The 27821-nt window shown below is 41.8% G+C and overlaps 1 protein-coding gene across 5 annotated transcripts in view; it reads right to left on the bottom strand.

The window, feature by feature from the left end:
• Positions 1-27821, bottom strand: part of ARHGAP26 (Rho GTPase activating protein 26) — a 475515-nt gene that overhangs the window by 174072 nt on the left and 273622 nt on the right. For all 5 annotated transcript variants that reach the window (XM_070374544.1, XM_005904294.3, XM_070374543.1 and 2 more), the window contains exons 13-14: positions 8926-8991; positions 4628-4702 (exon numbers count right to left, since the gene is read on the bottom strand). In XM_070374544.1, the coding sequence (XP_070230645.1) occupies positions 4628-4702; positions 8926-8991 (141 nt within the window). The remainder of the gene's footprint in view (positions 1-4627; positions 4703-8925; positions 8992-27821) is intronic.

The following is a 27821-nucleotide window of genomic DNA, read 5'->3' as shown; positions in this document are numbered from 1 at the left end:
TTAAAATATTATAGTACATCTATACAATACGTGACCAAAAAAACCCCACTATACTTTAGAAGAATGTAACAGAAAACAGACATTATACTGTTATGTGAAAGAAGATTGCTCAAAAACAACATATATGCACCATGTGATTTCTTAGCATTTTTTGTTATATGATGGAACACTACATTTAAAAGGTGACAGTAATATGATAAAATAGTCAATAAAGATTATAGTCTGAAAGACTTTTATTTCTTCTTTGCTACTATGACTTTTAATCAGAAAAAAGTATTTAAAATCTGTACATGAAGAGACAGACATATACTGAACATGCATAGACAGAGCTATCTATATTTTTTAAATGCTGAGTCTAACTTTAGAAAGATTTACCTTCACTTAACACTCAGGGGGAGAAAAAAACCCAACAGTACACACATGGAAGCCACTCTATTTCTAAGCAGCTGTAAATCTTCTTCCTCTTGACGCTCTTCAAAGACATGGATCAAGGGCAGCTCTTGGGATGACACTAGCAGAAGGCCACAAAGCATATGCTATGAGAAATTCTGGCAGGCATTCTTAAGAAACGCGATTCTGCAAAATACAGTGTTTTCAAAGTCTGGCTCTTCTATTCCTCCTCCTACCTAACATCCCCCAACTTGAAGCAATCAAAGGAAGCTCATGGTTTTGCTTAATTCTAACTCTCATTTTCAATAATAAAAATGCACTCTTCCACTTTGAGAGACTCTGACCAATAATCCAAATCTTAGTACCTGGTACATAATACAGCATCCAGTGAATACAGAATGAAGGAATAGTGACTGAATGGTTCATACTCAGCCCAGCCATGTCAGGGAGAGGTTTTGGAGTATGAATTATATTTTTTTACACTCTTGGCTAACCCAGTCTAGTACAAGTATGAAGAGCTGATGAAGACAGACACGGCCCTGCCTTCAGGTCTGGAATTTCTCTGGCCTAATGGGTGATCCCTCAGTTCCAAGAGCCAAACTGTTCAACTTAATTGACAGTGAGAATCCCAGATATCCTTCTCAACACTTTTGATTAGATCTTGTACTGTGGTCACCTCTCAGCTCTGGTTGAACCTCAGTCTGGAATCCAGTCTATCTGTAATGTCCTCCTGGCAGAGACAGCTGGCCTTGTGACTTTCAGCTGTTGGTTATTAGTTTCTCATGACATTTCTCAGATGTTCATGATTATTTTGTCTGTCCCTAGGAAAACTGACAAAGCGAGCAGGACAAATATCTTGTTCAAAGGTCACTAAGTGAAGTGATAAAAACAAGATCTTTTCATACCACTCTTTGCTTAGCACACGTGAGCTAAGATGGTTGGTTCTCTTTTAAATTAGCAACCCCGTCTAAAATGTCGTATTTCTTTTCATTAGTGTCATCTTACACAATCATCTGCTGCCTCTGAAATCTCTCTGCCCCTTTGACTCCCGTGTATTTAGTTGGTTACAAGGTCCTGTTGATTCTCTTTCTCCAGTCCTTTTGAGGCTGTGCTTTCTTCCTGACCTCAGAGCAGCTCTCTGGTTCAGCAGTTGATCGTGCATGCTCTGCCTAATCTATCCCAACTGTCTTATTCCTCCATGTGTTTCCAAGATCACATGCATGCTCCACATTGCTGCCAGCATTATTTGCCTAAAACTAGCATCTGATCAAGTTACATCTATGTTGACCATATACTTTTTAAAAAAATCACCCAGACGTATTATTCCAGTAGGCACTCTCCCATCATTCTATTAATAATCCTGCTCAGTCCCCAAGAGTCTATGGACCAACCCCCTTCCCACCCCACCCCTGCACACCCACCAACCTCCCAGAGGTGGTGTGGGATCAGAGACACGCAAAGGATCCAGGCCATTGGGATCTATCTGCTGTAGGTCATGCAACTGGCCTGAAGACTGTGAAATGAATCACACAGATGGCCCCATATGGATCAAAGTCCATCCTTGGGACCTTCTGTCAAGAAGATCAAGAAAGACACTCTCCACTCACTGATGCAAGTTCCAAGGACCACTGAGGCTGGTTTATCTATGAACCTTCCTGCAGAGAATACAGCAGAGAATATAGGAAGACAAGGGCTCACAGATAATCAGACACCAGAAAAAAGAAATGGGAAAGGCTGCAACAAATGTTGAGCCACCAGACCATGCCATGCTTCTGCCATCTTGAACTCACCAGTAATGTGAGCAAATAAATGCCTATTCTGAACTGTCTTCTTGACACTTTTGTGTAAAAAGAGTACTCACACAAACAACTCCACTACTTTGAAAATTTAATAGCATCTTACTTCCTACAGAGAAAAAAAAGCCCCTGAACTCAGAACAATATTCGAGTTCCTCAATCAAAGGGGCTATCTCAGATTTCCAGCTTTAATTCTCCTATTCCAGTCTTAAGTATTTTCAGATATTAAAATAATAATAATGAAATGAATACTCTTGGTTCGTAACATTTCCTGAATCTGAATTATACTTCTGTTCCCCCTCCACTACTCAGACCTTCAGACCCAGCTCCCACTGGGCACCAGCACCATATCTTACATAACAACTTTCATAAGCAAGCATAACTGCCCCCTAACTGGATACTCTGTGAACAAGGAATGACTCTACAAAGTTTCACCTCTAGCACCTGACCATCTCCTTCAGAGAGCAGACACTCCACAAATGTATGTAGCTCTGACTGGAAATGAAAGACTAAGGATAGATACCTGTTAGACTCTTCATTCTTTCTTACATTAGAACTTTTCAAAAATCAACCGTATTACTGTACAATCCAGCAACTGCACTCTTGGGCATTTATCCTACAGAAACAAGTTAATCTTCATTACTTTGCCATTTTATACACTGTACAAAAACCTGTACAGTGTTTACAGCTGTTTTGTTCGCCCCCAGAGTAGAAACAATCCAGTCATCCTTCATCGGATGACTGGCTAACAAACTCAGGTGCATCTACACCATGGAATATTACTCAGCAAAAGAAAAGAACTCTTCATACACAAGACAACTTGAACAAATCTCAAAGGAATTTTGCTGACTGGAAAAAACCCAATCCCAAAGGTCAAACAGTATATGATTCCATTTAAATAAAATCCTTGAAATGACACCTTCATTCTTATTTTTTGGGCCTCCCTGGTGGCTCAGACAGTAAAGAATCTTCCGGCAATGCAGGAGGCCTGGGTCTGGAAGATCCCCTGGAGAAGGGAATGGCTACCCACTCCAGTATTCTTGCCTGGAGAATCCCACGGACAGAGGAGCCTGGCAGGCTATGGTCCATGGGAATGCAAAGAGTTGGATACGACTGAGTGACTAACACCTTCTTCAGAATGACAACAATCACAGAAATAGAGAACAGATTAGTGGTTGCCAGGAGTTAAGGATGGGGGTGAGGTGGGAGGTGAGGCAGATGAGGGCAGCCATAAAATGGATGCTTGTGGTGACTGACCTGTTCTGTATCTTGATCACATCAATATCTTGGCTGTGATACTGTATTATAATCTACTATTAAAGTGGGTTAAAGTACCCAGGATCGCTCTATTTTATGTCTTGTAACTGCACGTGAATCTACAATTATCTCAAAATAAAAAGTCCAGTTTAAAAAAAAAAACACAAAAACACTAGCTATATCTCAAATCTGAACCAAAAATTAGATTCTCAGTGCAAGAGTACCTCACAAACAATCATAGTTTCCAACAAAAGATCTCACAGCAGCTATCATACATTAGAGTTTTGCTTAAAAGAGGTGAGAAGAAAAGAGAATTTTCCTGATAAATATGAAAGAAGAGTTTTCTTTACACATAAAAATTATTTTCAGAAACTGGGATGGCAAAATGAAATGACAAGTACTAACAAAGAGAAGTGTCCCAGCCCAAAACACTGAGCGTGGACCCTGAGCAAGTCTATCTCTAACAGTGCATGGCTGGACTTCCATGGGGAGGTGTAAGAGCCACCAATCTGTGAAATCTGATCCGTTTGCCATTTAGAGCCATGTGACTCACCGAGGCTGCCTGCATTCATATCTAAAAATACAGGAAATCTGCAGCCTAGGCAAATTTGGCTCATTGGCTCAGGGCTTTTTGATTCAAATGCTGCACATTTAGAGATAGTGGTTTTATATTTATACCAGCCAGCTGCAAAGGAGGTTCTGCTGCTCAAATGACAGAGACTAGGTGGAAGTCTAGAAGCAAAGAGGATCAGACTTCTTTGCTTCTATACATTTATCTGGAAGTCACAGGATGACACCTTCTCAGTCACCGGGAACATGAGATCTGAAGTTCTCTTCAGGCTAGAAGGATGAGCTTTCTTGGGGAAAATGGGTGTGCCCCATGAAATGCTGGTCTTCAAAGAGGACAAAGGGAGTGTCATGAGCTATTAAAGACAGAGTAGGGTGCGGCAGTCGCATGCGCAGTGGAGCGCCACTTGGACTGGTGGCAACCAACTCTACAGACAGAGAGGGTGTGCCACTGTGAACCTGCCATTTTTCGTTTGTCTAGTTCCACTCAGTATCTCCTCCAGTAATGCCTGCGGCCATGACCGCTGGTGAGTAGGGCAGTTGATATCTGGGAATTCCTTCTCAGGAGGCTCCCCCTTCAACCCTTGGGAACTGCCTGGCAGAGCCCCTGCACTCACCCATCAAGACGCTCAGCAGCTTCTGCACTCTGGAATTGACCCCCACAATTCGGTAGAGCCCTTGCTCATTGATCCCTGAGAAGAGAAACAGTGAAGATTTAATTAGAGGCACGTCAGAACACCAGTCAGGCCAACCCAGCCAAATGCACTTTTTTCATTTTCTCAGGACTTCTAAAAGCTTCTCTAATTAAAATTCCCTGTCACTCAGCTCTGCTCTTAGCGAAGGAGTGGGATTTGGTACAGCTGTCTAGGATTTCATGGGTGTGCTGCACACTTCAGCCCTTGTGTTAGTTCAGTCATTACAGGGGCACAAAACCAAGGTAGCATCTGAAGAGTTTTGAAAGATGTGAAATATACACGCCTCCATATGTCATATTTAACCAGTTTTTTCATTTAAAAAGACAAAAATGAAACGATAAAATAAGTTCACACTACAGACAAGGATAAACACTTTATAATCTATTTTTGCATACAGAATACAAACACTGAGGTGTTGGGGCATCTTATATTTTAAACAATGTTATCAGCTAAGGCTGAGAAATTAGACAAGTAATTCATCTGTGGTGCAAATTTCTTTATAAAGAAAAAAGTTGACCACCTTTATTGAACCCAAGGAAACATGCAAATAGACTAGAAGGGGTTCACCTTCAAACACGCAAACAAAGAACCAAAATTACCCAGCCTCAGTACTTTGTTCATTTAACTGCAAGGATCAGATCACCACTGCATCCTTTACATCCAGACCAAGTGGAATGACACGGTGAAATGACTTTTTTCCTGCTGGTCCCAAGCCCATTATATCTGACATTTCTCAACTGGTCTTCTGCTGCTGCTTATTCCCCTGATGGCCATCCTCCACTTAGTACCCAAAAGGAGCTTTTCAAAGTGTCAGTCAGTTCAAATCATCTCTTTTCTTAAAATCTTCCAATGACTTCCCACTGCATTTGGATCACAATCAAAATTGACCATGGCCTGTAAGGCCCTACGCAGTTGAGCACAGCCCGCCTCTGACTGCTTTATCAAACACCTTTATGCTCCTCCAGCCATGTGTGCCTTCCTGTAACTCCAACATGCAAAGCTCATGCCCCCAAACCACAACCTCTGCACAGGATTCCCTCTACCTGGAGCATTCTTCTCCCAGATCTTTTCACCACTAAGGTCTCAGCTTACATGCAATTTCTTTGATCAAAAACATCCCATGACCAATACTATTCGCCGCTGCCTTAACCAGTTTTCTTTTCTTTATAGTAGTCAACAGTATCTGAAATCATCTTTATTATTCAACTTCTTGTTTGCTTTCCCCCCACAATTATCACGTAAACTTTAAGTACAGTGAGTCTATCTTCTTCAGCACTATATCCCCAGTACCTCGGTAAGTCTACAATATAGGACCAAATGAATAGAGTATTCATCAGGGCCACTACTTTGGGACCAAAACAAAATTTCCTGGAAGAAATTTGGGAAAAGGCTGACTCTGCAGTGTTTTTAACAAGGCCTTTATAGAAATGTAACTAATAAAAGAAGTAGTCCAGAATGGTAAGATTTTACAGCTCAAATGGACTATAAAAGCATGTACATTATCCTGCATGGTTCATGGGCTAGGAGACCCTGGGTCTCCTGAGGGATGGGCCTCAAGTTACTGAGTAGCAGAGCCATTATTCAGTGATGTGGTGGCTTGAAGGGCTTATCGTTTCTGTAGTGTCTCCACTCCTTTTATCTCCGTGCTTTCCTAGAGCTTCACAAACTTCCAGCTCCTAGTGGATGATTGGCAAACCTCAGCATGCATGAGAGGTCTGTTCACTTACCTCTGGTCACCACCAATGGTGGTGGAGTGTACATACATGCACCGCAGTAGGGACATAACCCACTTGCTCCCAAGCATTTATGCGAAAATGGCATTTAACGCACACTGTCCTTGTTTCCTCTTTGTGTTAAAACTTCTTTAGATGTTAAAATATACCACATTCATTCTCATTTTAGAGGGGGTGGGGATGAGGAGATGGAGGCTAAAAGATCAAACCAATTGGTGACCCTCTTCTTCCTCTGCTAATCACTGCACATATTTTCTGATTTTACATCAGAAAAAGTCACCCTATTGAGCTGTGGGTTTGCAGTCATCACACAGACTATGAAGGAGTTTATATGATTAGGAGATGTTGCTCTCAGTTTTGGCGGCTGAAAACTGAGAGACAAAGAGGCTGGCCCACCTCTGCAGGAACTTGAACTTCATCATGGTGGGGAGGGGAGCTCACTTTTGGCTCCATTTTTATACTTTTACCCTTGTTAATCCTGGCGTGCTGCAGTCCATGGGGTCACAAAGAGTCAGACATGACTGAGTGACTGAACTGAACTGAACCCTGTACCTCTTATTTCTCATTCCTTTAAAATGACAAGCAAATCAAAACACCTATTGAAAAATTACCTTAGTAACACACTTTAAATGTGTCAAAAGTGCAGTTATGGAAAATAGACAAATCCAAGGAAGACAGCAAAGGACAGCAGAAACTGCCACTCACAACACAAGTTGCCCAGGCAGGCATGATCCTTCTCCTTGCCGTCCCCAGAATGGGTTCAGAGTGGACAGGCTGGTTGCTGGTTCATAACTTGCATTTTTCATGTAATATACATTAATAAAAACCTTAGGTTTCAATAAATATATTTCTACTGCATTTTTAGTGATTCAGAGTGTTTTACTGCAAGGATGTAGCACATTCTTGGTTTAACCAATTTTTGAGACATTTGGCCAATTTCTGTTTTTTGTTTTGTTTCTTACCTTAACACTACTATATAAACATCTTTATGACTCAACCTGGCCCATGACCTTATTTCCTCAAGATCAATTTAGAGAAATCTCACCTTCTTCTATTTTATATTCTCTGGCTATGTTTTACACATCTTTGCAACTCTTTATTAAAGGAAGGTATAGCAGAAATAAGCAAACTTAAAAAAAAATAGCACACATTATAATGATTACTTTGGAAAGAATTGGACTAGATGCACAGGAGTAGAAGTTTATATGGTTAGTTAGTTTTTTTTTTTTTTTTTTTTTTCCCTACCCCTCTACTCAATGCTTCATAGCCTTTAATAAAATACTTGTATTTCTAAACTTGTAAGAGTCAAGGATCCTGTTTTAGAAGACAGAACTTCCTCAGCAAAAGGGCTGGAGGGTTGAGAGGTTGGAAAATCAATAAGATTCCCATCTTTGACAATGGTTCAAATCAAATCCAGTGGAAAGACAACAATCAGCTTTCCTCGGGAATATAACAGACAACGTACTCAAAGCTTGAAACTGCCAGAATGAAGGAATCTCCTCTGCAGCTATCTCCTCTGGGACAGAGACCACTGACAAATCAGCTTCTGTGACCTCAAAGTGCTGCCCAATGGACCCAGGAAAGGTCAATGTGTGACTTCAGCACCACTGCAGGAAACCAGGGGCCTGACCCTTTCTCCCTACCTAGATAGTGCCCTGGGCAGGATTCCTAATCTGGAGGCTCACTAGAGAATTCAGGGTGTCTATCAACTTAGGAAAACAATCACAACTTTATTTCCACTAACCTATAACTGAAATTAAACATTTTCTTCCACTACAATATAAGCAACAAATCACAGCTTTAGCAGTACATGCAACTTGGTTGCAAACCAAAGATATTTTCCTAATATGTTACAACTGTCACTGACATCTTGAAATATCACTATTTCTGAATTATGCTAGCTATCAGACCCACTGCCGGAACCTGATGTGTAAACAAAGAATCACATATATTATTATATCACAACCATGGTTTTTAGTATTTTAACTGAATTTCAGTAACCTTAGTAGCTTCCCTGGTGGCTCAGATGGTAAAGAATCTGCCTGCAATGTGGGAGACCTGGGTTTGATCCCTGGGTTGGGAAGATCTGCTGGAGAGGGGAATGACAACCCACTCCAGTATTCTTGCCTGGAGAATTCATTGGACAGAGAAGCCTGGTGGGCTACAGTCCATAGGTCCACAAAGAGTCAGACATGACTGAGTGACTACCACACATCAGTAACTAGATTCCTTATAATGCTATGTATTTGATATGCATGTATTTAAAACAGTCTTCTGATTAGCTGAAAAGGTTAATGCCACCAAATGAATCAAATCAGCTGAGAGCCCTTGTGCTTCAGAACAACACAAGCTGTGGAAACACACTGCCAGTGGCATTTGGAGAGTTAATGAGTCACTAGAGATTGGGAAACAGCAGGTCGCAGGTCTGCCACCTCACCAGATGTGTGACCTTTGCCAAGAACAATGCCATCTGCTAAACTATTTTACCTCTGGTTTCCACAGCATGGATGCATTTCTTGATGATGCTGAAGCCAATGCTGTCCAACTGTGCAGCTGAAAGAGGAAGAAGAAGGCAGTCAAGTTGCTGGCCGCACACATACCAACCCCGGAACAGGGCTTGACCAACCCAGCATGACTCAGTCCCATGGTGTTGCTAAGGATTCTTTTCTTTTTTTCCACTGAAAGTACAGGAATGATTCAAGATTTAAAACTGCTAGCATTCACGGAGAGCTTACCATATGCCAGGTACAGTTCAAAGTGCTTTGCACATATTATCTCATTTAATTCTCATGGTAACTCTCTGCAAGGTTATCATCTATTAACAGCAGAAGAAACACAGCACAGAGTGATGAGTACTTTGCTGAAGGAGTAACCAGGCAAACTTTAACTTGTTTTGCTATTGTCAGGAGCTTTAGGACTAACTGTGTGCTGGTCTCCTTCAAAAAGCATAAATTAAATGCTCAATAAATGTCAGTAAGTACTTCACAGAGCTCACCTTGTTTAATCCCAGCAAGTCCTCTAGGTTGGTACTATCATGAGCCCCAAATTACACAAGAAGAAACAGATTTGGCAAAGCTAACTATCTTGACCAAAGCTGAAAAGCTAATATGTGGGAGACTCACTCCAGAGCCATTACAACTTTAACTGCCTTAAAAGTGACTAACATGTAAAATATCATGTATGAAACGAGATGCCAGTCCAGGTTCAATGCACGATACTGGATGCTTGGGGCTGGTGCACTGGGACGACCCAGAAGGATGGTGTGGGGAGGGAGGAGGGAGGGGGGTTCAGGATGGGGAACATGTGTATACCCGTGGTGGATTCATTTTGATGTTTGGCAGAACTAATACAATTATGTAAAGTTTGAGAATAGAATAAAATTAATTAAAAAAAAAAAAGTGACTCTGAAAAATAAAAATTAAAAAAAAAAAGTGACTCTGAGTTAAAAGGAAGAATAAAAGTCTGCTCAGATGACTAGAAAAAGGGAAAAAAAGGAAAACTGACTGGGGGGAAATTAAAACAGCCAAGGACAAAGAAGGTATCTAAGGGAAAAGCACTAATGTGGAAGACCCACCCTCTATGCGGTAAACCAGCAGGCAGTGACAGGTTCTCCATTTGCTCCAAAACACCCTCTTGTCACTCAGAAAATAAATGACAAGTAGCACCAACTTTCCCACAATGCAGAACCAACTGCCAACCTGGCAACAGGGCTGAAAACCCAACAAAATTCATTCCCATGCTCTGATTACCCAATGATAAGATGTGCATGGTAATCTTTAAGAATCTTTGACCTCCTTCGGATATCAGGACAAGATGTTATACAAACCAGTGATCTGAGTGGAGAAGGGAATGGAAGGAAGAAGGAAAGTGAATATTTATAAATGATTTGTCATCATCCCAGGGCAAGAAATACACTTGTAAAATACGAGAACTGAGCAGAACTTGAACTCATCTTGGATCTCATCCAAATGGAATCTCTCCAATTTTTAATGTATATGGTTGAATATAGGTCCAATGAAGAAAAAAAAATCCTTTAAAAATTACTGAAAATTCCCCAAATCAAACCAAAAAGGAACAGTAATTTCCCCAAACTTCTCTTCCCAAAGAGAACCAGCTTTAGCTCTTACATGTGTACATATCATTTTGTGGTACTTATTATTAAACATACTTACTATCTCTAGGATAGTAAATAAAGTACCAGAGAAGGGGGGGAAATGATGTTTTTCTTCCTGGAGAGCACCTGCTATACAAATCATTGTTCTTATTCTCTTAAAGCTACAGTCTACTAATTCAAGCCCTTGTTTCTTCTAGTATGAACCGAGTGTTTACTCTGCACATTGTGTTGTATATAGCTTTCTGACTCAGAAAAGGACCATTCTTCCAAATGAAGCTCAACTCATACCATTGAGTTTTCTCAAATTTTATGACAAACCATAATACATAGTCTAAATATCTACTGGAATCAAAGCAAGATTTTTTTAAAAATGATAACTCACTAAGATATAATTCACATACTGTAGTGTTCACTCATTTAAAACTTACAATTCATTTGTAAGTTTTACAATTCAATTTCTAGTATATTTCAAAGTCATGAACCAATCACCATTCTCTACATAACATTTTCAATACTCCCATGAAAAACCTTATACACATTAACAGTAACTCTCTATTTCTCTCTTCCCTCAGCTCCTAGAAACCAGAAATCTATCTTCTGTTTCTATAGATTTGCCTATTCTGGACATTTCATGTACAAGCAATAATATAATATGTGGTCTTTTGTATTTAGTTTCTTTCACTTAGTTTAATGCTTTTTCTACAATGATTTTTCTACAATGCAGCATCAATACACTTTACTCCATTTTATGACTAAATAACATTTCATTGCCTGGATACACCACATTTCATTTATCCATTCATCAGTTACCATTTCTGCTTTTTGACTATAATGAATAATGCTACTAGGAACACACTGGTGTACAAATCTTTGTGTGAACATATATTTTCATTTCTGTTCATTATGTGCCCAAGGTTAGAAGTGCTAGGTTATATGGTAACTCTATGCTTAACTTTTTGAAGAAATGCCAAACTGCTTTCTAAAAGTGCTGAACCACTTCACATTCCCACCAGTGACATATGAAAGTTCCAAGTTCTCCAGGGCCTTACCAACATTTGTTATTGTCTTCTTAATTACTGCCATTCTGGACATGAAATGGTATCTCACTGCGGTTTTTACTTGCATTTCCCTAATGACTAGTGGTGCTGGGCACCTTTTCATGTGCAGGGGAGAATGTTCATTCCTTTACACAGTAGTCAGAATAGAGCCTACTGGCAAGTATTTGTCAGAGGGGGAATTATTTTCTATACCCAAGGATGCTTCCTAAATGTCCATAACATGATTCAATAGTCAGTTGAAGCCTTTCGGTTCTCCTTTTGAGAGGTGGTTAGGAGGATTCTTGCACAGGGATGATAGTCAAGGAAGTTTGGGAGAAAAAGAACGGAAGTTGTGGACAGTGCTCTGGGGAGTTGCTGAGATGGATTCCAAATTCGGAAATTTTAAGGTTAGGTTTGTGAACATGGTCGTGTTCTAGGCATTGAGGAACTTCTGTTCTGGACAAAGACTACTTTGCTTCCCTACCCCAAGAACATGGTTAAAATTAGAAATAACGTGGCAGCAGACAGTGATGACCCCAGTGGCCAGAAGATACATGCTCATAAAGCCACTAGCCCAACTACGGGAAGAAATATGGACAGAGCTAGATATAACCCTGCAGAGACAAATCAGGCCTTGACCTTGTCCCATGGAACTGTGGGAAGTTGGCTCCTTCTTTAAGTAGGTAATAGCTAACGGAAAAGAATACAATGCTATCCCCCAAGTATATTCAGAAAAAAACTTAAATTCCACTAACCCACACTAATTACACTCATGTCTTTTGGAAAATGGCAAAGAAAAATGCCCCTCACCCAAAATCTCTGAGTAAATATTCCTTCTTTGGTTTTCCCAAAATTAGAGGTTCTGCAATTCATTTTATACCAGCAAAACCCTTTTCATGAAATAAATCTTACACAGATGTTACACATAAAGGCATTACACATATAACAGTACTAGTATTTATTAGTTGTCTAAGTTCAAATGCATATAACAAATTCATATATTACCAAGTCAAATGCTAAGAGTTCAAGGTAACACTATAAGCCTCTAATGTGTTCAAGCTGTATACTGATGATAATTACTACAGTTCCATAAACAAAACTGTGTTAAGAAATGGAATTAATATCAAACAACAGTCCTAATAAGGAACTCATGAAAAACACTTCAACTATCACTGTTGTAAATCTCTAAACTGTAACTGGTATAAATTATTACACTACCCCTACCCTGGCACTTCCTGTATCTTTCTATCTCTGGTTCGCGCGCGCACACACACACACACACACACACACACAGACAAATACACAGGTTTGAATTCTATTCTCACCAGTCTGAGTTTCCTGCTGACATCGTGATTAGGTTACTGATGATGAACAATTTCTTTCCTATTTAACATGTACTGAGTACCACTGATGTGACAGGGACTACAGTGAATCCATAATCAGATCATTAGTCCTGATCACTGTCCAGCAGATACATAAGCTAAGTTAATTGAGATCTTCTATTTGGAAAATCCAGTTCCCACTATTAGGTTTAGAACACCATCACCACTGAGCAGAGTTTGCTAATAACAGAAAAAGTCTGAGCAGCCTGCCAGATGGAAGCGGCTGTCCTTAATCCCTTCAAGCAGGTGATTCAGCTCTTTTACTGAGCCCAGGCTCAGAAAAGGTCAGGGATTTATTTGCAATTGCTGTATCCTTATAATCTCCAGAAATAATCTCTCATTAAATATCTACTAGGCTTGCATTATTCCCTTAATTTGACTGGCAATGAGTTGTTGCAGGGGCGGTACCTCCTGGGCCAGACACTCACCGTCTGGCAGCTAAGGCCTGGACTGGTTTACCTTCCTCTCTCAGCCATGAGTTCAGCTCTGCCCAGGTTTACACAAAGGGCAGGCCAAACAGTTGTCAGATAATGAATATTCACAGAGCTCACACAAACACCCAGGCTGACCTGCCAAGTTAGAAAAGGGTCATCCTCTTAACTGTCATGTCAACTTTTGAAGCATTATTTGTCTGTTTTTAGAGGAAGTTAAGGGCCAGGGTCACACAAAGCTATTTTCTCGAAGTTTTATGGGGAACAGAAGGACATGGGACAGGCAGCTTGACTCTCAGTCAACCTGGAGATTCTTAGGGCCAAAGCAGGAGGAGGATGTCTAGCAGACTATTTGGTCTCTGCTTACCATGCCCAGGGTATGAACTCTGAGAAAAGGGAAACACGTTAGATCCAGGAACTGACTGCTTTACTACAATGGGCTTAAAACAGCAATATATTTTAAAGATCAGTCAAATTGTTTAAAAGGAGGAGGCTGGTGGGTCAGGTATACACATGGATTTTAGCATAACATTCAATGCCCTGTTCTGAAGCTTTTGGTACTTCATGTTACCTCATGTTACCTCATATGAAGCTTTCCTTGGCCTTTAAAAAAAAAAAAAGAAGAAGAAGAAGAAGCATGTAGGTGACGGTAAAGAGTGAAAGCTACTATAAAATCATGAACTTAACCCTTAGCACTTCCCTTCTTTCTTATCTCCCACATCCAAATTATTCACCTCAGTTTTTCCGCCTAATGCCATCTTAATTTTATCTAGTTCTCTCTGCCTTCACCACACCACCCTGGTCCTGGACCCATCTGTTACCAGGACAGCTGCAAGGCCCTCCCAACTGGTCTCCTTGGCTCACACCTCCTCTGGCTCCCTCCAATCTGCCCTCAACCCTTCCCCTCAACCCTGCAGCCCCCATGACCTTGACAAAACCAGACCACATCACCTTTCTGCCTAAAATCATTCAATGGCACCCAGCTGCTCTTAGAAGCATAACCCTGGCCCCTAATATGGCCCACACAGCTCTGCATGGTCTGGCTCCAGCTTTGTCTCATGGCCCTCCCCCAGGTCTCAGCATCCCAAACACACTGGCTTCCTCTCAGAGAATCCAATTAACCACACTTTCTCCTCAGCCTTTGCACAAGCTGTGTTTCACTCCTGGGAGCCCTTTGGCCCATGTGACTCCAAATTCTCAGGTCTTCCCCTTCAAGTATCATCTCCTGTAAAAAAGCTTCTCTGACCCCTCCACCTAGGTTGATGCCTTCCTTAACCTCTCCATCAGAGTATGCAGTATGAGTACAAGCCTACATTTATTTGTACAATCCTGCAAAAGATTTCTGTCTACCAAGCTGGATATGCATTCATAAAGACAATGGTCCATATATAACTTTACTGATTTATTGTTATTACTACTAAATCTCTGTCATCCACTGTCCACCATAATGCTGGAAATGAAGTAGAAGCATGTAACTTTTCATTTGGTGTAACTTTTCATTCTGGATACATGGATCTGTAAAGTGGTGACTGAATGGTAGGAAGAACGGCAGAAGGACAGTGTGGCAGAGTCAAAGTGACCTTTCAAACTTCAACTGATGTAAACCTATGAAAGCAGATAGGTTATCTAAGCTTCTGGTCCTCCACTTTTCCATCTTCTCTGAGGATAAAAGGTTAAATAAAGAAACGAATGGCTTAATCTAACCACTTCCTTCCTGTATCAATATAAACAGGTATTACCAAGCAGTACAGCCTTAAGAATCAGTCCCAGAGAAGGGAAAAACAAAAACTATGCAAGCCAAGACATAGAATAGAGGAGATAAAAATCAAGTTTAGGTTTCCTGGACACTTTTATTAATTGAAATGCTTTGCTTGCACATACTAACTAGGCCATCTAAACAGTCGGACAGGACTTCCCTGGTGGTACAGTACATAGGAATCCACCTACCAATGCAGGAGACATGGGTTCAAGTCCTGGTCCAGGAAGATCCCACATGCTGTGGAGAAACTAAGCCTGTGTACCGCAACTACTGAGCCCTCACTCTAGAGGCTGTGCTCTACAGTGAGAAGCCACCATAATGAGGAGCCTTCAAACCACAATGAAGAAGTAGTTCCCACTCACTGCAACTGGAGAAAGCTCAAGAAAAGCAGTGAAGACCCAGTGCAGTGAAAAATAAAAATAAATAAATAAAATCATTAAAAACAAAAAACAAAAAAACAGTCAGACAGGCCTGAGGGTAGAGAAAGCTCTAGAAAACAAGAGCATTCACCTCCTGAATTTTGTGCCACTCACTCTTGAGGTCCCAAAGTCCCTCTTATAAAAATCACTGACTAGGTGCTGCCCGTCTCCAAATCCTTAGTATTCAAAGCACCCAGAAACTAGGTAAGAAGTGGCCAAATCACCAGTTCTGAATAGAAGGGACCTTTTCACAGCATAGGCTGACTGATGGACATATACTCTGAAAAAAAAACGACACTTTGAGATATGTCCCAAAGTTTCCCCAGACATGCCTCCCAGGAATTCTAACAGACCTCAGACCTCTCCTCAAAAAGAGAGGAATTGACTTACCTGAATTAGGCTCAACATGAATTAGATGGAATTAACAGTTTCCTAAAGCTGGTGTTTGACAGATTTTTTTCTTTATTCAACTTTTCTTTGATTTAAAAAAAAAATACCTTTCAAGTTTTTTTTTTCTTTTTATGGGAGAAATGGAATTTTCTGGAAATAAAAACAAGAGAACTGAGGTAAAGGAAGTCCATGCTGTGTTTCTAATGCTGATGGATACAGGAAGTTGTCTGGAGTTGCTGAGACCAGCCCACCATTTTATGGACAGTTCCTGGGGCACGTTCTCACCACAGAAATTTACTCCCTTTCCCTATGTGATTTGCTCTTTAAAGCCTGGCCTGCCTCACTCCTTCTGAATTTAATCAAATTTCAGCACCATTAAAAGCCATGAAGAAAAACACCCATACTCAATTTAATACAAAATCCTATCTGGAAAAGAGATTTCCAGTTGGCTCACACACTCAGAGGGGCTCACATCCTTTTCCTCAAAATGTGAAGCCCCAGAGTTGCCAGGGCTTCCTGGCTGTGAAGCTTCCAGTGGGGTCCAGGAAAGGTGTGAGTTCTCTACTTGGGCAATTTACCCAGAGCCAGTTTTAATCCCAGATCAGCTCCCCAAACCTGTGACCCATTTCACTTCACTGCCAACTGCCCTCTATTCTGTTCCCTGGCTGGTAGGTACTCAGGGAATGTGAATGAACTTTAATATTAACTGAAGTAACACCAACAGAAGCTGTATGTACTGGAAAGAGAACAATGAATTTTAAGGCCGGACAGATCTGGCTTGGATGCCTGTCTCTGCCACCTCTGGCCATTATGCTCTTCGGCAAGAATCTTCACCTTCCTCACCTGTGTGGTGTGGTAACTCACCTTAATGCTACAAAGGTCAAATGAAATGGACAACAACTGAGACTTGGCTAGTATTCAGTAAATGGTCATTACCAGTACTATGATTATTAGGATATAGTAACTATTCTGAAAGAGATGGGCATACCAGACCACCTGACCTGCCTCTTGAGGAACCTGTATGCAGGTCAGGAAGCAACAGTTAGAACTGGACATGGAACAACAAACTGGTTCCAAATAGGAAAAGGAGTACATCAAGGCTATATATTGTCACCCTGCTTATTTAACTTATATGCAGAGTACATCATGAGAAACGCTGGGCTGGAAGAAACACAAGCTGGAATCAAGATTGCTGGGAGAAATATCAATAACCTCAGATATGCAGATGATACCACCCTTACGGCAGAAAGTGAAGAAGAACCAAAGAGCCTCTTGATGAAAGTGAAAGAGGAGAGTGAAAAAGTTGACTCAAACCTCAACATTCAGAAAACAAAGATCGTGGCATCTGGTCCCATCACTTCATGACAGATAGAAAGGGAAACAGAAATAGAGTGGAAACAGTGGCTGACTTTATTTTTCTGGGCTCCAAAATCACTGTAGATGGTGACTGCAGCCATGAAATTAAAAGACGCTTATTCCTTGGAAAGAAAATTATGACCAACCTAGACAGCATATTAAAAAGCAGAGACATTACTTTGTCAACAAAGGTCCATCTAGTCAAGGCTATGGTTATTCCAGTGGTCATGTATGGATGTGAGAATTGGACTATAAAGAAAGCTGAGAGCCAAAGGATTGAGGCTTTTGAACTGTGGTGTTGGAGAAGACTCTTGAGAGTCCCTTGGACTGCAAGAAGATCCAACCAGTCCATCCTATAGGAGATCAGTCCTCGGTGTTCATTGGAAGGACTGATGTTGAAGCTAAAACTCCAATACTTTGGCCACCTGATGAGAAGAGCTGACTCATCTGAAAAGACCCTGATGCTGGGAAAGATTGAGGGCAGGAGGAGAAGGGGACGACAGAGGATGAGATGGTTGGATGGCATCACCGACTTGATGGTAACGGGTTTGGGTGGACTCTGGGAGTTGGTGATGGACAGGGAGGCCTGGCATGCTGTGATTCATGGGATCACAAAGAGTCGGACACGACTGAGCGACTGAACTGAACTACATTCTAATACTTGAATCAAACTTACAGTTGATGAAATACTCTTCACACCCAAGTGCATGTTAACCTTACTGTAATCTCATGGGGGTACATATTGCTACTATTTTTACTAAAAACGTCTTGCTGTGTCTCCACACTAGTAAGTATAATGAAGGGTAATATGGTACTATTTATAGAATAAATTAATAGCTTATAGTTTATTTGACTTTTCCAATATATCTGTTAAGTTTTTATGATGAGAAAAGCCAGGCTCACGATGTTAAGTGGTACCAACAATGATGATGGCAGTAGTAACACTTTGCACATAGTGTTGCTCTGGAGTAGGCACTTAATTGCACCATATCATCACCATTATCATTATCACCAGCCCTGCTCTGCAGATGGAAACCTTGGATCCAAAAGAGGTTAAGGGGCTCCTGTAGGCTTGCGGTGTTCATGAGCGGTGGAACCAGGGCTCTAACTTGGTCTAGCTCCAGAGGCCATTCTCTTCTATCCCCTGTTCCTCTGCTGAAGTTCACACAGCCAGTCAGAGAAGGACCAGGGCTGGAGCCCTATTTTCTGGATTCTGCCCTTTCTACTCCAGAAGTAGCTCTCAAACCTAGGGGACAGACTCAGGGGCATGCTTGCTCAATGCAGATTCTGGGTACCTCCCAAAGGATATGCTTCAGCAGGTATGAGAATCACATGTGGGATAGATAACACTGTACTGTATACCAAGTGACTAAAATTATTATCACTAAAGACCACTACCAATGATTATTGACTATTAGTTAATGGGTGATACCTATTCCACATTCCTCATCCAATAATAAAGATTCACCAGTGCTGTGTACCTCAAAGTGTAATGTTGGCTTGTGCCATCGGGGTGTATGAAAAGATTCCAAGTAGTTCACAAATAAATATTTCCAATTGTTACACACTTACTTTATTTTTTTTTTTTTTGCAATTTCACGTGAATTCGTTTTATTTTTTTTTTTGACTTTAAATTACATTTTTCTTTTCTTTTTTTTTTTTTGACATTCCACAACATTGTTATGAAGTTTATTTTTTTCCTTTACTTTTTTTTTTTTAATTTTATTTTATTTTTAAACTTTACATAATTGTATTAGTTTTGCCAAATATCAAAATGAATCCATCACAGGTATACATGTGCTCCCCATCCTGAACCCTCCTCCCTCCTCCCTCCCCATAGCATCCCTCTGGGTCGTCCCAGTGCACTAGCCCCAAGCATCCATTATCCTCAATGGTGAAAAATTGAAAGCATTTCCCCTCAAGTCAGGAACAAGACAAGGGTGCCCACTTTCACCATTACTATTCAACATAGTTTTGGAAGTTTTGGCCACAGCAATCAGAGCAGAAAAAGAAATAAAAGGAATCCAAATTGGAAAAGAAGAAGTAAAACTCTCACTATTTGCAGATGACATGATCCTCTACATAGAAAACCCTAAAGACTCCACCAGAAAATTACTAGAACTAATCAATGACTATAGTAAAATTGCAGGATATAAAATCAACACACAGAAATCCCTTGCATTCCTATACACTAATAATGAGAAAACAGAAAGAGAAATTAAGGAAACAATTCCAGTCACCATTGCAACGGAAAGAATAAAATACTTAGGAATATATCTACCTAAAGAAACTAAAGACCTATATATAGAAAACTATAAAACACTAGTGAAAGAAATCAAAGAGGACACTAATAGATGGAGAAATATACCATGTTCATGGATTGGAAGAATCAATATAGTGAAAATGAGTATACTACCCAAAGCAATTTATAGATTCAATGCAATCCCTATCAAGCTACCAACGGTATTCTTCACAGAGCTAGAACAAATAATTTCACAATTTGTATGGAAATACAAAAAACCTCGAATAGCCAAAGCGATCTTGAGAAAGAAGAATGGAACTGGAGGAATCAACCTACCTGACTTCAGGCTCTACTACAAAGCCACAGTTATCAAGACAGTATGGTACTGGCACAAAGACAGAAATATAGATCAATGGAACAAAATAGAAAGCCCAGAGATAAATCCACGCACATATGGACACCTTATCTTTGACAAAGGAGGCAAGAATATACAATGGATTAAAGACAATCTCTTTAACAAGTGGTGCTGGGAAAACTGGTCAACCACTTGTAAAAGAATGAAACTAGACCACTTTCTAACACCATACACAAAAATAAACTCAAAATGGATTAATGATCTAAACACACTTACTTTAATAAGTACTAGAAAATTATTGATGCATTTTTAAAATAAATGTAGTTTAAGAAGAGCAAATTGATTTTAAAAAATAGTACATAAATAGTATTACAGGGGGTATATACACATGTTAAATAATGAAGGTGACAAACAACACATTTGGGAGCTACTGTCCTAATCTGCACCAGCCCAGGCACCACCTTCAACCTGGCTGAAAGGACAAGATGGGAGGGTACCACATTCTATCAGCAAACTGTCCTATTTCAATAGTCATCCTTGAGTCCTTGCCATCACACCCCACATCCAATCCGTTAGCCAGTACCATCAGCAATAACTTAAACCTAGAATCCAGCTACTTCTCTGTTACTAACACTTTGATCCAAGCTACCATCATCTTTTGCCTGGACTGTTCCCATAGCCTCTCAACTGTTTCTCCTTTTGCCCCCTACAATGTATTCTCTGCCGGCGGTCAGAGTCATCTTTTAAAAATATACATTGGCTCATGTCACTCGCCTGATCACAACTCGCCAGGGACTTCTCATGACACTTAGAACGCAATCCTACCTCCTGACCACAGCCTCACATGGCTCAGTCCACCTGGACATTCTCCCTCTGGTCTCTGCCAATCCAGTCACAAGGGTCCTTCCTGATACTCCTTGAACATGGCTAGTTCAGCTTCTCCGCTGCAGGGGCCTCTGTACGTGCTTGTTTCTCTGCCAGTTCCTGACGTGGCGCCCTCCCTAGGTTTGTTCAGGTTTCTCCTTAAATGTCATTTCTTCAAGGAGGCCTCCTCTGTCCCTGGTATCTAAAACAGCCACCCATCAAGAGAGGGATGGACAGGGAGTTTGGGGTTAGTGGATGCAAACCGTTACATATAGGATGGATACACAACAAGGTCCTGCTGTACAGCACAGGGAACTATATGCAATACCCTGTGATTAAACCATAACGGAAAAGAATATGAAAAAGAATGTGTATCGGTGTATAACTGAGCCACTCTACTGTACAATAGTAATTAACACAACACGGTAAAATCAACTATACTGTAGTAAAAAATAAATTAAATATAAAATAGCCACCCTTCCCCTGTAACTCCCTATGCCTTTGTTCTTACTTCCTCATAGCCCTTCTCTCCACTTGGAAGCCTCCCTTTGTTTGCTGGCTTACTGTTTGGGGTCCCTGCTCTCATTCAGGGACTTTATCTGCCTTGCTCACTACCGTAGCTTCAATACACATTTTCTGAAGGAAGCAACAAATATAACCTACATTTTCACCAGCAGAGACACCAAGAAATCAATAGGTAAAGAAGTTCCTACACTCCAGGAACCTCAATGGGGAGCAGCTGACCGAACCCTGGTACCTTCTAGAGTGCAGGGGTCTGCTGGGGAAGTGCAGGGGTCTGCTGGGGAAGCACAGAACAGACAGCACTGATAGGGATCTCATTCACCCTCTGACCTCTATGCATGAATACCACCAATCAGGATTTTCTTCCCTAGCCAACCACATACCCAGGAACCTATCTTCTTTTCTCATGGTTTCTGGAGACCCACATTAAGAAAAATAAGCCGAGAAGGACGGGAGTAAAACAGGTAGCAGAGGAAGAGATGAAAACCCTGCCTGGCTTGGAATAAACCTGCCAGTCTCAGATGTTCCAGTTCTCAGCCAGAGGCAGCCAAAGCGGCAGCAGGTGAGTTCCTGCACAGTACAGCTGAGAACTGCAGACCAGTGTGGGGTGGAAGGAGGGAGGAAGGACAGTTTCCTTGTGGGTTTTGACATCTGCAATCTCCCTGTCTACCTTAAATTCCTGACCAGGACAGCTGTGAAGAAGCAAGGCTGCACGTACACCTTGGTAATGTGAACCATCTTAATCAGAACCATTTGTCTCCTACCTGGGATTCTGAACATCCCAAGAATGACTTACAGTCCAGTGGCCTCAATTCCTTTCTACCTCGAGGCCTGGGTGGCTGTGCACTGATTTCTCAACCAAAAGAAATCAGTGCCAGCTTTCCGAAGGTGGACGTGTTTCAAGCGGAAAACCAATCTCCTCTGTCCAGCCAGATCCCTTCCTTGCCTCTAACTACGTGTCCTCTCCTTATCTGCCCTAGAAACAGTTTAGCTATTTTTCAGACACATCAAACTCCAGGGCAGTAGAAGGCAGGGAAGGAGATGCCATTCAGAACCTGAGGCCTAAGATTTGCACCTGGAGTTACCACAATATTGTATGATGTGGGAATATATCACCTCTCGGACCCTTTTTCTCATCTTGAAGATCAAGCATGGTAGAAATCAAAAAAAGTAATGCATGTGAAGGCACTCTGAGGAACTCTGAAAGAAACTATCCAGTGTCAGGCTTTATATAAATAGCCTCTGGTTTCAGCTAATGATGATGTTATTGATAATAACAGCAGAGAGCAACATTTAATGACTGCTTAGCATACCAAGCACCACTGATTAAAGAATTTCCAGTTTATTCTCCTTTGATACTCTCAAAGAAACCAATGATGTAGACAGTAAGACTATCCTCATTTTACAGATAAAGAAACTGAGGTCTGGATAAATTTATTTCCCACAGTCACAAATTCAATAAGCCATGAGGGTGGGATTCCAAACACATGTGTAATAATACTCCAGAACCAACATTCCCAACCACTACTCAAAACTCCCCCCACTGTGGGCAACAGTACTTGACAGCTTTCACTAAATCTCACATGCTGAATGAGAGGTGCACACTCTGAATGCTGATCAGGGTGGGAAGGAATGATCTTGAGTGACCACAAGTTTGCACTTAGGATGAAGCCTCAGTTTTCTCATCTGTAAATGGGGTCAATACTACCATCTGCCTCACAGAGTTCTTACAAAGATCAAATATAATGTAGGTCAGACACTAAGCACATTGCCTGGGACACAGTATGTGCTAATGATAATGTTTATCACTAATGATATCATTGGTCAAGAGCCTGCACTTGGTGCCAGTGAGGAAAATCAGTCTCTGTCTCCACAGCCCCTTGCCCTGGGCTTTAAGAGTTAAGGATGTTGCCAACGACCTGCTCGCTGTTCCTTGGTTGAAGCCCAAACTGGGATGCCAAGGGGTGGTGGGCACCTGCCAGGCGGCAGCCTGCTGTCTGTCCAGAGCCCACATGGCTGAGGGGAAGGGGGGGCCACAGCGAAGTCACGCGCTGGCTGCATTTGTCAGTCTAAAGCTGGCTGAGGAGAGGACAGATTTGAGGACAAGCCGGGAGTCTTCTGACTGTCCAGGCAAGTCTCAGGAGTACCCGGGTCAGCCATGTCCTTGGGGGGTGGGGTGTCACCAAACCAAAGGGCTGGGAACCCAGAGAATAGCATCTCGGAGCAAACAATCCATTCCTTCTCCCTCCTCTCCTGCTAGCCCCCAGCGCTCATGCCGGGCTGTTGCCACTCTACACAGGCCACAGCAACCAGCTGTGCCGTGTTCACAACTCATAAGGAAAAGCAGGCTGGGGGTCAGCACTTCAGTGAGAGAGCAGGGGACCATCTTATCCTACCGTGGCTCAGGAGAAGAAAGTCGTGGTGACAAAAAGCTGCCATGGAGGAAAAAGGGAAAGAAGAAGGGCCAAGAGGGGCTGGGGGCAGCGGGAAGGGAATGCACGCCTGTCTTCTATCAACTCTGGCTGGCAGGCGTAGAGAGAAAGCTGGAGGGGAAGGTGTACTCAGCTGACTCCCTCGTGGGCCAGCACATAGGAGGCCAGGCCACCATCCCCACTAATGCGTCCATCCTTCTTAGGTTTAAGAGGGGAAATGTTCTATTTATAAGCCACCAACCAGTGGAGATTTGGCAGCCGCTGGATGGCTCTGATCCCACAGGGATCCTGGCTACTCGTTGCTGTCTTCTCCAGCCTCTCAACTGGGGATGTTCTCAAAGCAAAAGGCCAAAGGTGATCGGAAGCAAAAGAAAAAAGAAAAGCTGCCTTCCTGTCCTTCGCTGCTTTCGTGAGACTGCTAGCTCTTTAGTGATGGCTGAAGACTTCAGAACATTTTAAAAACAGTGACCCATGTGGTCCCATCACACCTTCTTCCCCGCGAGCTTCAAGACTCAATCTCTTTTTCTGTTTTACGATCAATGGAAGCTGAGGCAGAGATGAAGGGAATGCAGAAACCAGAGGCAGGGCAATGGGCAAACAGAGAAAGGTAATGATGCCCCCCCATCTCTCTCCTTGTCCTCAATCTTATCCTCATGAAACAAGAAGTGCTTTGACCCAGCACCATATGGAGTCTAATCTGAATAACAGCCAAGAGAACGAGTGTATGTAACAGAAACAACAGCAGCTGTGGTTGTGTCGTCAAAGTCCGTGGGAGACGAATGGGCCACGTTACAGCTCCGCACCTGGGAAGCCTGAGTCACTGAACGTGTGGCTCTGATTCTCCCAGCATCCCATGTGACGTGTGAGGAGCCGCACACGGCTCTGGAGAGGCTCACTAAGAAGGAACGAGGGATGGCCCCTCAGTGGCAAACTGCTGGGTGGGTTAGGTATTGGAAGTTGATGATGAAACTCTTTCCAGTCCCACTGGGTTGCCCACATAATGACAGATGGCAGGGCAGAGCAAAGATCTCACGCACATCAAGAATGGTAGGGGAAATGATCTTGGCAATCGGGCAGACTCAGCTCTGGTATCTTGCCATCGTTAAGCCTGTTTGCTCACTTGTAACTCCTTGCTGTGAAAAGCATTTCTGCAAATGGTACCCATCCACGCACCACATTCATGCTCCCTGCCATAACCCCATGCTGTCTTGAAGAGATGAATATTTAAAAACCTATCTTTGTATCACGCTGAGTTAACAAACTTGTAGTTAATGGGCCAAACTCACTGTTGCCTGTTTTGTAAATAATGCCATCTCCTTCGTTTCCATATTGTCTATGGCTGCTTTCAGAACACCAGAGCAGAGCTAAATAGCACTACAAATCCAAAAATCTGCTCCTTTCCTGAAAAACCTGACCCCTGTGCTAAGCAGTAACATTAGAAAACTGGATGGGGCAGGGAGAAGTTATGTTTACTTGTGGGCCGGTCCCCAGTCAATACACACTAAATAAATATATAAATTTAAAGGCAATTGAAAACATTTGTCTGGTCATATACAAAATGATCTGGGCTTTCGCCAGCAGTGTATATCCCCCACTTTGAGAAATGCAGTCATGAGGATCCAGAGGGTTCAGTGAATTAACACAGGCTGGCCTCCAGCCCCCAACAGCAGGGGTGTTGGCTTCTGCCCTTTGTTCTCTTCCCCTGCTCAGCTCAGAAGTGGTTCCCCTAATCCAGTGACTTCTTTCTTCCTCATATGGGAGAGTAATTGGTATGACCAGATAACAACAAGGATAATAACCACAGTAATTAGGCACTTATTCGCTAATAGGCCAGATATTGTGCTGGGCTTTTATGCTCACAGCAAGGTTATGAGGTAGGGTTGTGATTTATCCTCATTTTACAGACAGGGAAAGAGAAGCTTAGAGAGGCCCAGCACTGACCCACGGTTTCATGGCCAGCGGGCCTGCAGGATAATCTGCATCATTCACACAGTACCCTCCCAGTTCACCAGGAATTGTATTCACCAGGAAACAGCTCTCCCAGTTCACCCATTAGGACTGACCCATGTGAAGTTACGTGAAATGTGTACAAAGACTGATGTACAAGGATGCTCACCCTGATGTTATTCACAAAAGCAGAACTCTGGAAAGGACATTCAAGACCAATGACAGGAAATAGTTCAACAAATCAGGATGCACTCTTATGACAGAGCATGAAACAACCATTACAAATAATACTTATAAACAACTTTCATCATCTGAGAAATTGTGAATTTTTAAAAGCAGAATACCAACAAGTATGTTCAGTATAATGTCAATTAAGTAGAAATATATACTGACATTGGGAAAATAAACATAAGACATCATGAAAAAAGAAAAAGCAAGGAAGAAGTATCTCTAGAGATGAAATTATAGATGATTCTTATTGAATTTTTGAAAATCTTTGCTATATTTCCTTAATGTTCTACAATGAGTTCATATTATTTTCATAATAAGTAAAAATACAGATCTGTCAAACCTTTGGAATGAGGTTCAGAGATTCAATGTCCACACCCTACAGATCCTAATTCCAACTTTGCAAACTTTCTCCAATCACTGCTGTCCCCCTCACCTCTAGTGTGAATGACAAGTTGGCAACCTGAAGTGGGTTCTTAGGCATTATGCAGATAAAAAGGATTCTTGTTAAAGTATTAGGTTAAAAACAAACTGGAAGGAATGAAGGGATTAAAACAAGGAAATAAAAGAGGAAGAACTATATTTCCTTCTTCTGGGGAGAAGGGAGGGTACTTTTTAAAGTCTTTCTAGCCTAGCTGGAAGTCCATTCCAACTGGCTGTGGGCACTTGCCTCCACATTAATGTATCTGTAAAAGCACAGATATTAAGTCTAGTGAAAGGTTCAGGTTAAAGCACAGAAACACATTCAACAAGAGGAGGAAGCAAGAAAATGGCAGCAGTGTCCCTCTGAAAAGCCAGGTGGGGTCAGAAGGGCACAAAAAGGCACACCTAGGGCACCTCAGGCATATTTCTTTGAAACCACCCGATTGGCCCAGGGGATCTGAGTTAATACACTAAGGGACCCGTCACTAGAAGCCAAGATTAGGAGACAGCCCTCTCTATCTCAGTCTGTCGGCTTCCTAACAGCTGGCAAAGCAGTGGGAGAGCATCATTTCCACAAACAAGCTAATCTTTCCACAGCTAAGTAGGCAGTGACATTTATTGTTTAAAACTTCAAAGCTGGTAAAGACGAACTCACACTAGAACAGCCTGCCTTTCCCTGGATCTCTTGCATTGGACTGTGTACTCTCTCTGACAAATTTGCAGCTTTCCAACTGTCCCTCCAGTGGGACGACAGGACAACAGGAAGGGGCTGAGAACAGGTTCCTTCCTGGCGCCTCCTCCTGCTTCTGACCTGGGCTCACTTCAAAGGAGAATGAACCAGCTCTCACAGAGCCTTTGGGGAGTAAATCTCACAACTGTACCATACGTAAGATGCGATGGGACATGCAGACTCAGGAGATATGCATTAAGGTGGCAACATTCCTGCCCAGGGAAGACTCTTGTTCTTTGTAATAACAGAGGGGAAAATCAGTGACAGTCATTTGCTGTCTAGATGACTGACACTGGTGCGATCACCTCCTCAGTAAAGAAGCGTAGGGAGCAACAAACAGGACTTCCTTCTTCTCTGCTATTCTTACTCCTGTTTTTTCCTTCCCTTCACTACTGGTTACAAATGTGACTAATGAGAGAAAACTCAGTGTCACTGCTGCATATTCTTCACATTCCAGGACCAAACCCAGGTAAGGTTCCTGATGGCAGCAGGATCCATGGTTGAGCCGCCCATACAATTGGCAAAAAAAAAAAAAAAAAAAAAAAAAACAGATTGGGATTTGAATTTAGTATGTAGGGCTTAACTTAACCAAGAATACAGAAGACTTCTAGGCAGAAAACTAAAATGCTAACAGACGTGTGAATAAATGGAAAGACATTCAAAGCTCTTGAAGGATGTGACTTAGCACTATAAAAGTGTCGATTTTCAGCTGCATGTAAATCAATGCAGTTAGAACTCTCCTTCACACCATA

Source organism: Bos mutus, chromosome 7 (assembly GCF_027580195.1).
Source record: "Bos mutus isolate GX-2022 chromosome 7, NWIPB_WYAK_1.1, whole genome shotgun sequence".
In the NCBI taxonomy this organism is placed as follows: domain Eukaryota; kingdom Metazoa; phylum Chordata; class Mammalia; order Artiodactyla; family Bovidae; genus Bos; species Bos mutus.
Note: the sequence above shows the minus strand (reverse complement) of the source record. Positions and strands in the feature narration are given on the sequence as shown.